The sequence below is a fragment of the Oncorhynchus kisutch genome, linkage group LG18 (genome assembly GCF_002021735.2).
Source record: "Oncorhynchus kisutch isolate 150728-3 linkage group LG18, Okis_V2, whole genome shotgun sequence".
Lineage (NCBI taxonomy): Eukaryota > Metazoa > Chordata > Actinopteri > Salmoniformes > Salmonidae > Oncorhynchus > Oncorhynchus kisutch.
The window spans coordinates 84,446,384-84,460,488 of NC_034191.2; the positions used below are offsets into that span (position 1 = coordinate 84,446,384).

A 14,105-nucleotide genomic window follows, 5' to 3' on the forward strand; every position below is an offset into this window, starting at 1 on the left:
GCGCTGAGTGCGCTCTCTCCCAGTTCCCCGGTATGCAGCTCGAAAAGCTACCCTATTGTTTCTGTTTTTAGGGACAATACACGTATCCTACCTCGGACGCAACAACACAATGTAGTGAAGAATGTTATTATTGTTTTCAAGTGAGTACAAAACTCTAGTCTAGGCTGTAAACTGCAGGGAATAGCCTTTGAATAACCACTCAAAAGCCTGGCGTTTTGAATGCATATTCAGTTCGAAATGACTGCATAAAGCCTGCCTGATTGGGAAACTATTTGGATCAGTTATGGGTTTTTTCACGGCAGTTTAGTCTATAGGTCGAGGCACATTAGAAGGCCAGTAATCTGGTGTATTTTGACAGAAACATACCAATGCAGTGATTTCTAGTGGCGCGCATAAGAATTATGATAAAGCGAGAGCGCAGAGGAAGTTGTATATATCGTTTCCGCGTGTGGCTTCCATGTTTTAAAATCGTTTGCAAATGAGGTGAATAGGAGAAGCAATTTCTGCCTGTCTTCATACTGTTCTGTCTTTTTGCTGTCGTAAAGTAAGAGGCCCCTATTAGCAGCTAGAGTAGGTGAGCATGCCAGAACGTTTGCAGCATAGCAGGCATGCTGGATCCTGTTGGAAACTACAAAAGCAGCAGATGGCATGTTCTCAAGTGTGTCTTGATTCTGTAATAGTTGATTCCTGCAGAATTCTTGCACGTTTAATCAAGCAAATAGTACCACTGGACTATTTAGATTGGCAAAACTATTGTCATTTTTGACAGGTGAAAATATGACAGTAATAGTATTTGATAGAGTAAAGATTTTTGTGCACATTTAGAAATGTATTATTGACTTCAAATGAACGAGTTTTGGGTAAAACGCTCTGGCCCCTTTAAGAACCCCGGGCCGTTTCTATGGTTACTACTTGTACACAAAGAGCTGGCGGCAGTAGCTGGGAAGAAAAGTGCTACTTTCACACCTTGCCAGGTTTGTGAACCACACAATAGAATATTTACGCATGAATTATAGATTAATCATGTGTGTTTTGTCGTTGACTTAATTAAGCTACTATACCTCACAACTGTTTGGCCCAACAGACTGCAACCATGCTTGAGGAATCTCAGCCAAGACCCCAAACAGGGTTAGACCCGTCCATGAACCGTCATCGACCTGCATCAGAAAAAACACAGGTTAGCACTAACTAACGATTTTATCATGCCAGTTTGATTCTTACAATAACTAGGCTTTTTTTTAACCATTTTTTTACCCAGTAAATTGACTTAACACATTTTAATTTACAGCAACGAACTGGGAAATAGTTACAGTGGAGAGAAATTAGATGATTAGGTGACCGTGTTGGTATGACGGCCAGATTGGGAATTTAGCCAGGACACAAGGGTTAACACCCCTACTATTATGATAAGTGGCACAGGATTTTTAATGACAACAGAGAGTCAAGACACCTGTTTAACGTTCCATCCGAAAGACCGCATCCTACACAGTGATTGGGGCAATGTCCCCAATCACTGCCCTGGGGCATTGTTTGGAGACCAGAGAAAATAGTGCCTCCTACTGGCCCTCCAACACCACTTCCAGCAGCATCTAGTCTCCTGTACAGCGACCGACCTGGACCAACCCTGCTTAGCTTCAGAGGCAAGCCAGCAGTGGGATGCAGAGTGGGCTGCTGCTGGCTAATTAATAGGCCTAACTATGTGGTAATGTCAGTGTGTTTCATTCAAGAAGAGTCATTGACTAACATTATAGTCTAATGCTATATTTTCCAATAGGACATTTCACATTTATTGGCAAGCATCTTCAAGGATCTCTACACAACAGAGATTATTGGGAAAGACACAGTTGCCATTCTCACCAAGACAAGAAGGGGAGGCAACAACTACCATGACAAATATGTGGAGGATCTTCAACAGGTAGCTACCCATTCAACAACTACAAAATATAGCTAGCTAGCTATGTGCCCTCACTGCCCTGTGCAAACTGTGTGTGTGTCTGTGAGTGTGTGTGTGTGTGTGTCTGTGTGTTGACCTTCATCAGTTTCATTTACAGATAGAAAATGAAGGAGGCTTTTATATCTAAGATAATTTAAATAAAATATGTGTTTATATGCTTCAAGATCGCCTTTTTTGGTCAGGTTTTTGCAACTCATTTACCAATCACATCATGTTTGGTGTCTTATCCAATTGTGATAGGTCACTGAACTGATAGGACTTCATTTTGAAATATATACGCAAAAGCCTCCTTCAGTTTGTTCTCTGTAAAACTCGGATGGCTAAGGGTCAGTTTATTATAAAGAAGCACTGTCATCAAAGAGATGCAGAATTTTCTCTTCACTTCAGTTTGCTCTTCAATCGCTAATCTTTGGAACAAACGATTCCACTGGTACGACTGGTACGACTCTATGCAGGAGCTAGGCCTACATTATTATTTTTTACTGCTAATTTGCGGGTCAAATGTAATAATTGCATTAACCATGTTGCGGGCCGCTATTATTTGTTTAATAACAACCAACCTTGTTAGCCATGTTACCTAGATGGACAACAACCTGGTCACTTGCCCAGTATGTTGGCACTGCGAAAGTTATTGGATACCTATTCCAGGTGATGTGAAAGGTAGGATTCATAGGCCTCTTAATTTAATGTTAGTGTTAGACATTAGGGTTAGATATTAGGGTTAGACATTAGGGTTAGACATTAGGGTTAGGGTTAGACATTAGGGTTAGATATTATGGCTAGGGTTAGGGTTAGACATTAGGGTTAGTGTTAGACATTAGGGTTAGACATTAGGGTTAGTGTTAGACATTAGTGTTAGCCATTAGGGTTAGACATTAGGGTTAGTGTTGGACATTAGGGTTAGACATTAGGGTTAGACATTAGGGTTAGATATTATGGCTAGGGTTAGGGTTAGACATTAGGGTTAGTGTTAGACATTAGGGTTCGACATTAGGGTTAGACATTAGGGTTAGTGGGTTAGACATTAGGGTTAGTGGGTTAGACATTAGGGTTAGACATTAGGGTTAGGGTTAGACATTAGCGTTAGGGTTAGACATTAGGGTTCGACATTAGGGTTAGACATTAGGGCTAGACATTAGGGTTAGACATTAGGGTTAGGGTTAGACATTAGGATTAGACATTAGGGTTCGACATTAGGGTTAGTGTTAGACATTAGGATTCGACATTAGGGTTAGTGGTAATCATTAGGTTTAGACATTAGGGTTAGACATTAGGGTTAGACATTGGGGTTAGGGTTAGACATTAGGGTTAGGGTTAGACATTAGGATTAGACATTAGGGTTAGACATTAGGATTAGACGTTAGGGTTAGACATTAGGGTTCGACATTAGGGTTAGTGTTAGACATTAGGGTTAGACATTAGGGTTAGGGTTCGACATCAGGGTTAGTGTTAGACATTAGGGTTAGACATTAGGGTTAGACATTAGGGTTAGTGGTAATCATTAGGGTTAGACATTAGGGTTAGACATTAGGGTTAGACATTAGGGTTAGACATTAGGGTTTGAAATTAGGGTTAGACATTAGGGTTAGTGGTAATCATTAGGGTTAGACATTATGGTTAGACATTAGGGTTAGGATTAGACATTAGGATTAGACATTAGGGTTAGGGTTAGACATTAGTGTTAGACATTAGTGTTAGACATTAGGGTTAGACATTAGGTTTTGTGTTAGACATTAGGGTTAGACATTAGGGCTGGTGTTAGACATTAGGGTTAGACATTAGGGTTAGACATTAGGTTTTGTGTTAGACATTGGGGTTAGACATTAGGGTTAGTGGTATACATTAGGGTGAATCATTAGGGTTAGACATTAGGGTTAGACATTAGGGTTAGTGGTAGACATTAGGGTGAATCATTAGGGTTAGACATTAGGTTTAGGGTGAATCATTAGGGTTAGACATTAGGGTTAGACATTAGGGTTAGACATTAGGGTTAGACATTAGGGTTAGTGTTAGACATTAGGGTTCGACATTGGGATTAGACATTAGGGTTAGTGGTAGACATTAGGGTTAGACATTAGGGTTAGTGGTAGACATTAGGGTTAGACATTAGGGTTAGACTTTAGGGTTAGACATTAGGGTTAGGTTTAGATATTAGGGTTAGACATTAGTGTTACATTAGTGTTAGATATTAGTGTTAGACATTAGGGTTAGGGTTAGACATTAGGGTTAGACATTAGTGTTAGACATTAGGGTTCGACATTAGGGTTAGACATTAGGGTTAGTGGTAGAATTAGGGTGAATCATTAGGGTTAGACATTAGGGTTAGACATTAGGGTTAGACATTAGGGTTAGACATTAGGGTTAGACATTAGGGTTAGACATTAGGGTTGGTGTTAGACATTAGGGTTAGACATTAGGGTTAGACATTAGGTTTGGTGTTAGACATTAGGGTTAGTGTTAGATATTAGGGTTAATCATTAGGGTTAGACATTAGGGTTAGTGTTAGACATTAGGGTTTGACATTAGGGTTAGATATTAGGGTGAATCATTAGGGTGAATCATTAGGGTGAATCATTAGGGTTAGACATTAGGGTTAGGGTTAGACATTTATTTATTTATTTATTTACCTTTATTTAACCAGGTAGGCTAGTTGAGAACACCTTTATTTAACCAGGTAGGCAAGTTGAGAACAAGTTCTCATTTACAATTGCGACCTGGCCAAGATAAAGCAAAGCAGTTCGACAGATAAAACGACACAGAGTTACACATGGAGTAAAACAAACATACAGTCAATAATACAGTATAAACAAGTCTATATACAATGTGAGCAAATGAGGTGAGAAGGGAGGTAAAGGCAAAAAAGGCCATGATGGCAAAGTAAATACAATATAGCAAGTAAAATACTGGAATGGTAGTTTTGCAATGGAAGAATGTGCAAAGTAGAAATAAAAAAATAATGGGGTGCAAAGGAGCAAAATAAATAAATAAATTAAAATTAAATACAGTTGGGAAAGAGGTAGTTGTTTGGGCTAAATTATAGGTGGGCTATGTACAGGTGCAGTAATCTGTGAGCTGCTCTGACAGTTGGTGCTTAAAGCTAGTGAGGGAGATAAGTGTTTCCAGTTTCAGAGATTTTTGTAGTTCGTTCCAGTCATTGGCAGCAGAGAACTGGAAGGAGAGGCGGCCAAAGAAAGAATTGGTTTTGGGGGTGACTAGAGAGATATACCTGCTGGAGCGTGTGCTACAGGTGGGAGATGCTATGGTGACCAGCGACATTAGGGTTAGACATTAGGGTTAGGGTTAGACATTAGGGTTAGGGTTAGACATTAGGGTTAGACATTAGGGTTAGGGTTAGATATTAGGGTGAATCATTAGGGTTAGACATTAGGATTAGACATTAGGGTTAGGGTTAGACATTAGTGTTACATTAGTGTTAGACATTAGTGTTAGACATTAGGTATTGTGTTAGACATTAGGGTTAGACATTAGGGTTGGTGTTAGACATTAGGGTTAGTGTTAGACATTAGGGTTCGACATTAGGGTTAGTGGTAGACATTAGGGTGAATCATTAGGGTTAGACAGGGTTAGACATTAGGGTTAGTGGTAGACATTAGGGTGAATCATTAGGGTTAGACATTAGGGTTAGGGTGAATCATTAGGGTGAATCATTAGGGTTAGGGTTAGACATTAGGGTTAGACATTAGGGTTAGGGTTAGACATTAGGGTGAATCATTAGGGTTAGACATTAGGGTTAGGGTGAATCATTAGGGTGAATCATTAGGGTTAGGGTTAGATATTAGGGTTAGACATTAGGATTAGGGTTAGACATTAGGGTTAGACATTAGGGTTAGGGTTAGACATTAGGGTTAGACATTAGGGTTAGATATTATGGCTAGGGTTAGGGTTAGACATTAGGGTTAGTGTTAGACATTAGGGTTCGACATTAGGGTTAGACATTAGGGTTAGTGGGTTAGACATTAGGGTTAGTGGGTTAGACATTAGGGTTAGGGTTAGACATTAGGGTTCGACATTAGGGTTAGACATTAGGGCTAGACATTAGGGTTAGACATTAGGGTTAGGGTTAGACATTAGGATTAGACATTAGGGTTAGTGGTAATCATTAGGTTTAGACATTAGGGTTAGACATTAGGGTTAGACATTAGGGTTAGGGTTAGACATTAGGGTTAGGGTTAGACATTAGGGTTAGGGTTAGACATTAGGATTAGACATTAGGGTTAGACATTAGGATTAGACGTTAGGGTTAGACGTTAGGGTTAGACATTAGGGTTCGACATTAGGGTTCGACATTAGGGTTAGGGTTCGACATCAGGGTTAGTGTTAGACATTAGGGTTAGACATTAGGGTTAGACATTAGGGTTAGTGGTAATCATTAGGGTTAGACATTAGGGTGAATCATTAGGGTTAGACATTAGGGTTAGACATTAGGGTTAGACATTAGGGTTTGAAATTAGGGTTAGACATTAGGGTTAGACATTAGGGTTAGTGGTAATCATTAGGGTTAGACATTATGGTTAGACATTAGGGTTAGGATTAGACATTAGGATTAGACATTAGGGTTAGGGTTAGACATTAGTGTTAGACATTAGTGTTAGACATTAGGGTTAGACATTAGGTTTTGTGTTAGACATTAGGGTTAGACATTAGGGCTGGTGTTAGACATTAGGGTTAGACATTAGGGTTAGACATTAGGTTTTGTGTTAGACATTGGGGTTAGACATTAGGGTTAGTGGTATACATTAGGGTGAATCATTAGGGTTAGACATTAGGGTTAGACATTAGGGTTAGACATTAGGGTTAGTGTTAGACATTAGGGTTCGACATTGGGATTAGACATTAGGGTTAGTGGTAGACATTAGGGTTAGACATTAGGGTTAGTGGTAGACATTAGGGTTAGACATTAGGGTTAGACATTAGGGTTAGGTTTAGATATTAGGGTTAGACATTAGTGTTACATTAATGTTAGATATTAGTGTTAGACATTAGGGTTAGGGTTAGATATTAGGGTTAGACATTAGTGTTAGACATTAGGGTTCGACATTAGGGTTAGACATTAGGGTTAGTGGTAGAATTAGGGTGAATCATTAGGGTTAGACATTAGGGTTAGACATTAGGGTTAGACATTAGGGTTAGACATTAGTGTTACATTAGGGTTAGACATTAGGGTTGGTGTTAGACATTAGGGTTAGACATTAGGGTTAGACATTAGGTTTGGTGTTAGACATTAGGGTTAGACATTAGGGTTAGTGTTAGATATTAGGGTTAATCATTAGGGTTAGACATTAGGGTTAGTGTTAGACATTAGGGTTTGACATTAGGGTTAGATATTAGGGTGAATCATTAGGGTGAATCATTAGGGTTAGACATTAGGGTTAGGGTTAGACATTAGGGTTAGACATTAGGGTTAGGGTTAGACATTAGGGTTAGGGTTAGACATTAGGGTTAGACATTAGGGTTAGACATTAGGGTTAGGGTTAGATATTAGGGTGAATCATTAGGGTTAGACATTAGGATTAGACATTAGGGTTAGGGTTAGACATTAGTGTTACATTAGTGTTAGACATTAGTGTTAGACATTAGTGTTAGACATTAGTGTTAGACATTAGGTATTGTGTTAGACATTAGGGTTAGACATTAGGTTTGGTGTTAGACATTAGGGTTAAAACATTAGGGTTAGACATTAGGTTTTGTGTTAGACATTAGGGTTAGTGTTAGACATTAGGGTTCGACATTAGGGTTAGTGGTAGACATTAGGGTGAATCATTAGGGTTAGACAGGGTTAGACATTAGGGTTAGTGGTAGACATTAGGGTGAATCATTAGGGTTAGACATTAGGGTTAGGGTGAATCATTAGGGTGAATCATTAGGGTTAGGGTTAGACATTAGGGTTAGACATTCGGGTTAGGGTTAGACATTAGGGTGAATCATTAGGGTTAGACATTAGGGTTAGGGTGAATCATTAGGGTGAATCATTAGGGTTAGGGTTAGACATTAGGGTTAGACATTAGGATTAGGGTTAGACATTAGGGTTAGACATTGGGGTGAATCATTAGGGTTAGACATTAGGGTTAGACATTAGGGTTAGGGTTAGACATTAGGGTTAGGGTTAGACATTAGGGTGAATCATTAGGGTTAGACATTAGGGTTAGGGTGAATCATTAGGGTGAATCATTAGGGTTAGGGTTAGACATTAGGGTTAGACATTAGGATTAGGGTTAGACATTAGGGTTAGACATTGGGGTGAATCATTAGGGTTAGACATTAGGGTTAGACATTAGGGTTAGACATTAGGGTTAAAACATTAGGGTTAGACATTAGGGTTAGTGTTAGACATTAGGGTTCGACATTAGGGTTAAACATTAGGGTTAGACATTAGGGTTAGTGTTAGACATTAGGGTTTGACATTAGGGTTAGACATTAGGGTTAGTGTTAGACATTAGGGTTAATCATTAGTGTTAGACATTAGGGTTAGACATTAGGGTTAGTGTTAGACTTTAGGGTTTGCCATTAGGGTTAGACATTAGGGTTAGATATTAGGGTGAATCATTAGGGTGAATCATTAGGGTTAGGGTTAGACATTAGGGTTAGATGTTAGGGTTAGACATTAGGGTTAGGGTTAGACATTAGGGTTAGGGTTAGGGTTAGACATTAGGGTTAGACATTAGGGTTAGGGTTAGATATTAGGGTGAATCATTAGGGTGAATCATTAGGGTTAGACATTAGGGTTAGACATTAGGTTTAGGGTTAGACATTAGGGTTAGACATTAGGGTTAGACATTAGGGTTAGGCTTAGACATTAAGGTTAGACATTAGGGTGAATCATTAGGGTTAGACATTAGGGTCAGTGTTAGACATTAGGGTTCGACATTAGGGTTAGTGGTAGACATTAGGGTGAGTCATTAGGGTTAGGTTTAGATATTAGGGTTAGACATTAGTGTTAGACATTAGGTTTTGTGTTAGACATTAGGGTTAGACATTAGGGTTGGTGTTAGACATTAGGGTTGGTGTTAGACAATAGGGTTAGACATTAGGGTTAGACATTAGGGTTAGACATTAGGTTTTGTGTTAGACCTTAGGGTTAGACATTAGGGTTGGTGTTAGACATTAGGGTTAGACATTAGGGTTGGTGTTAGACATTAGTGTTACACATTAGGGTTAGACATTAGAGTTAGACATTAGGGTTGGTGTTAGACATTAGGGCTAGACATTAGGGTTAGACATTAGGTTTTGTGTTAGACATTAGGGTTGGTGTTAGACATTAGTGTTAGACATTAGGGTTAGACATTAGAGTTAGACATTAGGGTTGGTGTTAGACATTTAGAGTTAGACGTTAGGGTTAGACATTAGTGTTAGACATTAGGGTTAGACATTAGTGTTAGACATTAGGGTTAGACTTTAGTGTTAGACATTAGGGTTAGACATTAGGGTTGGTGTTAGACATTAGTGTTAGACATTAGGGTTAGACATTAGGGTTAGACATTAGGGTTAGTGTTAGACATTAGGGTTCGACATTGGGATTAGACATTAGGGTTAGTGGTAGACATTAGGGTTAGACATTAGGGTTAGTGGTAGACATTAGGGTTAGACATTAGGGTTAGGGTTAGACATTAGGGTTAGACATTAGTGTTAGACATTAAGGTTCGACATTAGGGTTAGACATTAGGGTTAGTGGTAGAATTAGGGTGAATCATTAGGGTTAGACATTAGGGTTAGACATTAGGGTTAGACATTAGGGTTAGACATTAGTGTTACATTAGGGTTAGACATTAGGGTTGGTGTTAGACATTAGGGTTAGACATTAGGGTTAGACATTAGGTTTGGTGTTAGACATTAGGGTTAGACATTAGGGTTAGTGTTAGATATTAGGGTTAATCATTAGGGTTAGACATTAGGGTTAGTGTTAGACATTAGGGTTTGACATTAGGGTTAGATATTAGGGTGAATCATTAGGGTGAATCATTAGGGTTAGACATTAGGGTTAGGGTTAGACATTAGGGTTAGACATTAGGGTTAGGGTTAGACATTAGGGTTAGGGTTAGACATTAGGGTTAGACATTAGGGTTAGACATTAGGGTTAGACATTAGGGTTAGGGTTAGATATTAGGGTGAATCATTAGGGTTAGACATTAGGATTAGACATTAGGGTTAGGGTTAGACATTAGTGTTACATTAGTGTTAGACATTAGTGTTAGACATTAGTGTTAGACATTAGGTATTGTGTTAGACATTAGGGTTAGACATTAGGGTTGGTGTTAGACATTAGGGTTAAAACATTAGGGTTAGACATTAGGTTTTGTGTTAGACATTAGGGTTAGTGTTAGACATTAGGGTTCGACATTAGGGTTAGTGGTAGACATTAGGGTGAATCATTAGGGTTAGACAGGGTTAGACATTAGGGTTAGTGGTAGACATTAGGGTGAATCATTAGGGTTAGACATTAGGGTTAGGGTGAATCATTAGGGTGAATCATTAGGGTTAGGGTTAGACATTAGGGTTAGACATTAGGGTTAGGGTTAGACATTAGGGTGAATCATTAGCGTTAGACATTAGGGTTAGGGTGAATCATTAGGGTGAATCATTAGGGTTAGGGTTAGACATTAGGGTTAGACATTAGGATTAGGGTTAGACATTAGGGTTAGACATTGGGGTGAATCATTAGGGTTAGACTTTAGGGTTAGACATTAGGGTTAGGGTTAGACATTAGGGTTAGGGTTAGACATTAGGGTGAATCATTAGGGTTAGACATTAGGGTTAGGGTGAATCATTAGGGTGAATCATTAGGGTTAGGGTTAGACATTAGGGTTAGACATTAGGATTAGGGTTAGACATTAGGGTTAGACATTGGGGTGAATCATTAGGGTTAGACATTAGGGTTAGACATTAGGGTTAGACATTAGGGTTAAAACATTAGGGTTAGACATTAGGGTTAGTGTTAGACATTAGGGTTCGACATTAGGGTTAAACATTAGGGTTAGACATTAGGGTTAGTGTTAGACATTAGGGTTTGACATTAGGGTTAGACATTAGGGTTAGTGTTAGACTTTAGGGTTTGACATTAGGGTTAGACATTAGGGTTAGATATTATGGTGAATCATTAGGGTGAATCATTAGGGTTAGGGTTAGGGTTAGACATTAGGGTTAGACGTTAGGGTTAGACATTAGGGTTAGGGTTAGACATTAGGGTTAGGGTTAGGGTTAGACATTAGGGTTAGACATTAGGGTTAGACATTAGGGTTAGATATTAGGGTGAATCATTAGGGTGAATCATTAGGGTTAGACATTAGGGTTAGACATTAGGTTTAGGGTTAGACATTAGGGTTAGACATTAGGGTTAGGCATTAGGGTTAGGGTTAGACATTAGGGTTAGGCTTAGACATTAAGGTTAGACATTAGGGTGAATCATTAGGGTTAGACATTAGGGTTAGTGTTAGACATTAGGGTTCGACATTAGGGTTAGTGGTAGACATTAGGGTGAGTCATTAGGGTTAGGTTTAGATATTAGGGTTAGACATTAGTGTTAGACATTAGTGTTAGACATTAGGGTTAGACATTAGGTTTTGTGTTAGACATTAGGGTTAGACATTAGGGTTGGTGTTAGACATTAGGGTTGGTGTTAGACATTAGGGTTAGACATTAGGGTTAGACATTAGGGTTAGACATTAGGTTTTGTGTTAGACATTAGGGTTAGACATTAGGGTTGGTGTTAGACATTAGCTTTAGACATTAGGGTTGGTGTTAGACATTAGTGTTACACATTAGGGTTAGACATTAGAGTTAGACATTAGGGTTGGTGTTAGACATTAGAGTTAGACGTTAGGGTTAGACATTAGGGTTAGACATTAGTGTTAGACATTAGGGTTAGACTTTAGTGTTAGACATTAGGGTTAGACATTAGGGTTGGTGTTAGACATTAGTGTTAGACATTAGGGTTAGACATTAGGGTTAGACATTAGGGTTAGGGTGAATCATTAGGGTGAATCATTAGGGTTAGGGTTAGACATTAGGGTTAGGGTTAGACATTAGGGTGAATCATTAGCGTTAGACATTAGGGTTAGGGTGAATCATTAGGGTGAATCATTAGGGTTAGGGTTAGACATTAGGGTTAGACATTAGGATTAGGGTTAGACATTAGGGTTAGACATTGGGGTGAATCATTAGGGTTAGACATTAGGGTTAGACATTAGGGTTAGGGTTAGACATTAGGGTTAGGGTTAGACATTAGGGTGAATCATTAGGGTTAGACGTTAGGGTGAATCATTAGGGTGAATCATTAGGGTTAGGGTTAGACATTAGGGTTAGACATTAGGATTAGGGTTAGACATTAGGGTTAGACATTGGGGTGAATCATTAGGGTTAGACATTAGGGTTAGACATTAGGGTTAGACATTAGGGTTAGACATTAGGGTTAAAACATTAGGGTTAGACATTAGGGTTAGTGTTAGACATTAGGGTTCGACATTAGGGTTAAACATTAGGGTTAGACATTAGGGTTAGTGTTAGACATTAGGGTTTGACATTAGGGTTAGACATTAGGGTTAGTGTTAGACATTAGGGTTAATCATTAGTGTTAGACATTAGGGTTAGACATTAGGGTTAGTGTTAGACTTTAGGGTTTGGCATTAGGGTTAGACATTAGGGTTAGATATTAGGGTGAATCATTAGGGTGAATCATTAGGGTTAGGGTTAGACATTAGGGTTAGACGTTAGGGTTAGACATTAGGGTTAGGGTTAGACATTAGGGTTAGGGTTAGACATTAGGGTTAGACATTAGGGTTAGATATTAGGGTGAATCATTAGGGTGAATCATTAGGGTTAGACATTAGGGTTAGACATTAGGTTTAGGGTTAGACATTAGGGTTAGACATTAGGGTTAGGCATTAGGGTTAGGGTTAGACATTAGGGTTAGGCTTAGACATTAAGGTTAGACATTAGGGTGAATCATTAGGGTTAGACATTAGGGTTAGTGTTAGACATTAGGGTTCGACATTAGGGTTAGTGGTAGACATTAGGGTGAGTCATTAGGGTTAGGTTTAGATATTAGGGTTAGACATTAGTGTTAGACATTAGTGTTAGACATTAGGGTTAGACATTAGGTTTTGTGTTAGACATTAGGGTTAGACATTAGGGTTGGTGTTAGACATTAGGGTTGGTGTTAGACATTAGGGTTAGACATTAGGGTTAGACATTAGGGTTAGACATTAGGTTTTGTGTTAGACATTAGGGTTAGACATTAGGGTTGGTGTTAGACATTAGGGTTAGACATTAGGGTTGGTGTTAGACATTAGTGTTAGACATTAGGGTTAGACTTTAGGGTTAGACTTTAGGGTTAGACATTAGGGTTAGACATTAGGGTTAGACGTTAGACATTAGGGTTAGACATTAGGGTTAGACATTAGGGTTAGACATTAGTGTGTTAGACGTTAGGGTTAGAAATTAGGGTTAGACATTAGGGTTAGCTGTGTGGTTAATTAGACTATATGACTTTGGGGCTAGTTACGGTTAGCGCCAGCTATTGACCACGCTGCAGAGCTGCCTCCAGAACAAGATTCATGACAAGAAATGCTAACCTGCATTTGGCGCATCAGTGCAACCAATGAACATTAAGTAAGGGAAAGGAAAGGAAAGGGGATACCTAGTCCAACTGAATATATTCAACTGAAATGTGTCTTCTGCATTTAACCCAACCCCTCTGAATAAAGGTCCCTGTGTTTGTGTTTTTCTACATAACCTCTCACTGCTTGAGCCTCCAGGTCCATTCAGAGTACAGCCGTCGGATGCGTGATGCTGACATGTTGGAGAACCACATCATTCAGGCTCGGATCCAGGCCACGGCCACAGAGAGCAGGGCCCACACCAAGGTGGTGGAGGAGGTGGGAGAGGCCTACCAACAGCTGGGTCTGCCTCCAGGTACACTGGTCTGGATCACTCTTTAATGCTGCTGTATCACTAGCCTCTAGGGGCTAGGGTATTACAAACTGTACCGTGGGATGCCTTGTGAAGAGATCACTGCAATAAGCCCTGTGCTTTGTGAGGAGCTCACTGCAATAAGCCCTGTGCTTTGTGAAGAGCTCACTGCAATAAGCCTTGTGTTTTGTGAAGAGATCACTGCAATAAGCCTTGTGAATAGATCACT

At 39.4% G+C, this 14,105-nt stretch overlaps 1 protein-coding gene across 1 annotated transcript in view; it reads left to right on the forward strand.

Moving 5' to 3' along the window:
• The first annotated feature begins 871 nt into the window (after positions 1 to 871).
• The window catches only part of dlec1 (DLEC1 cilia and flagella associated protein), a 120,178-nt gene continuing 106,944 nt past the window's right edge, over positions 872 to 14,105 (forward strand). Inside the window, exons 1-4 of the mRNA XM_031796922.1 lie at positions 872 to 974; positions 1,085 to 1,177; positions 1,775 to 1,915; positions 13,723 to 13,879. Of these exons, the coding sequence (XP_031652782.1) occupies positions 1,094 to 1,177; positions 1,775 to 1,915; positions 13,723 to 13,879 (382 nt within the window). The 5' untranslated portion in view covers positions 872 to 974; positions 1,085 to 1,093. The remainder of the gene's footprint in view (positions 975 to 1,084; positions 1,178 to 1,774; positions 1,916 to 13,722; positions 13,880 to 14,105) is intronic.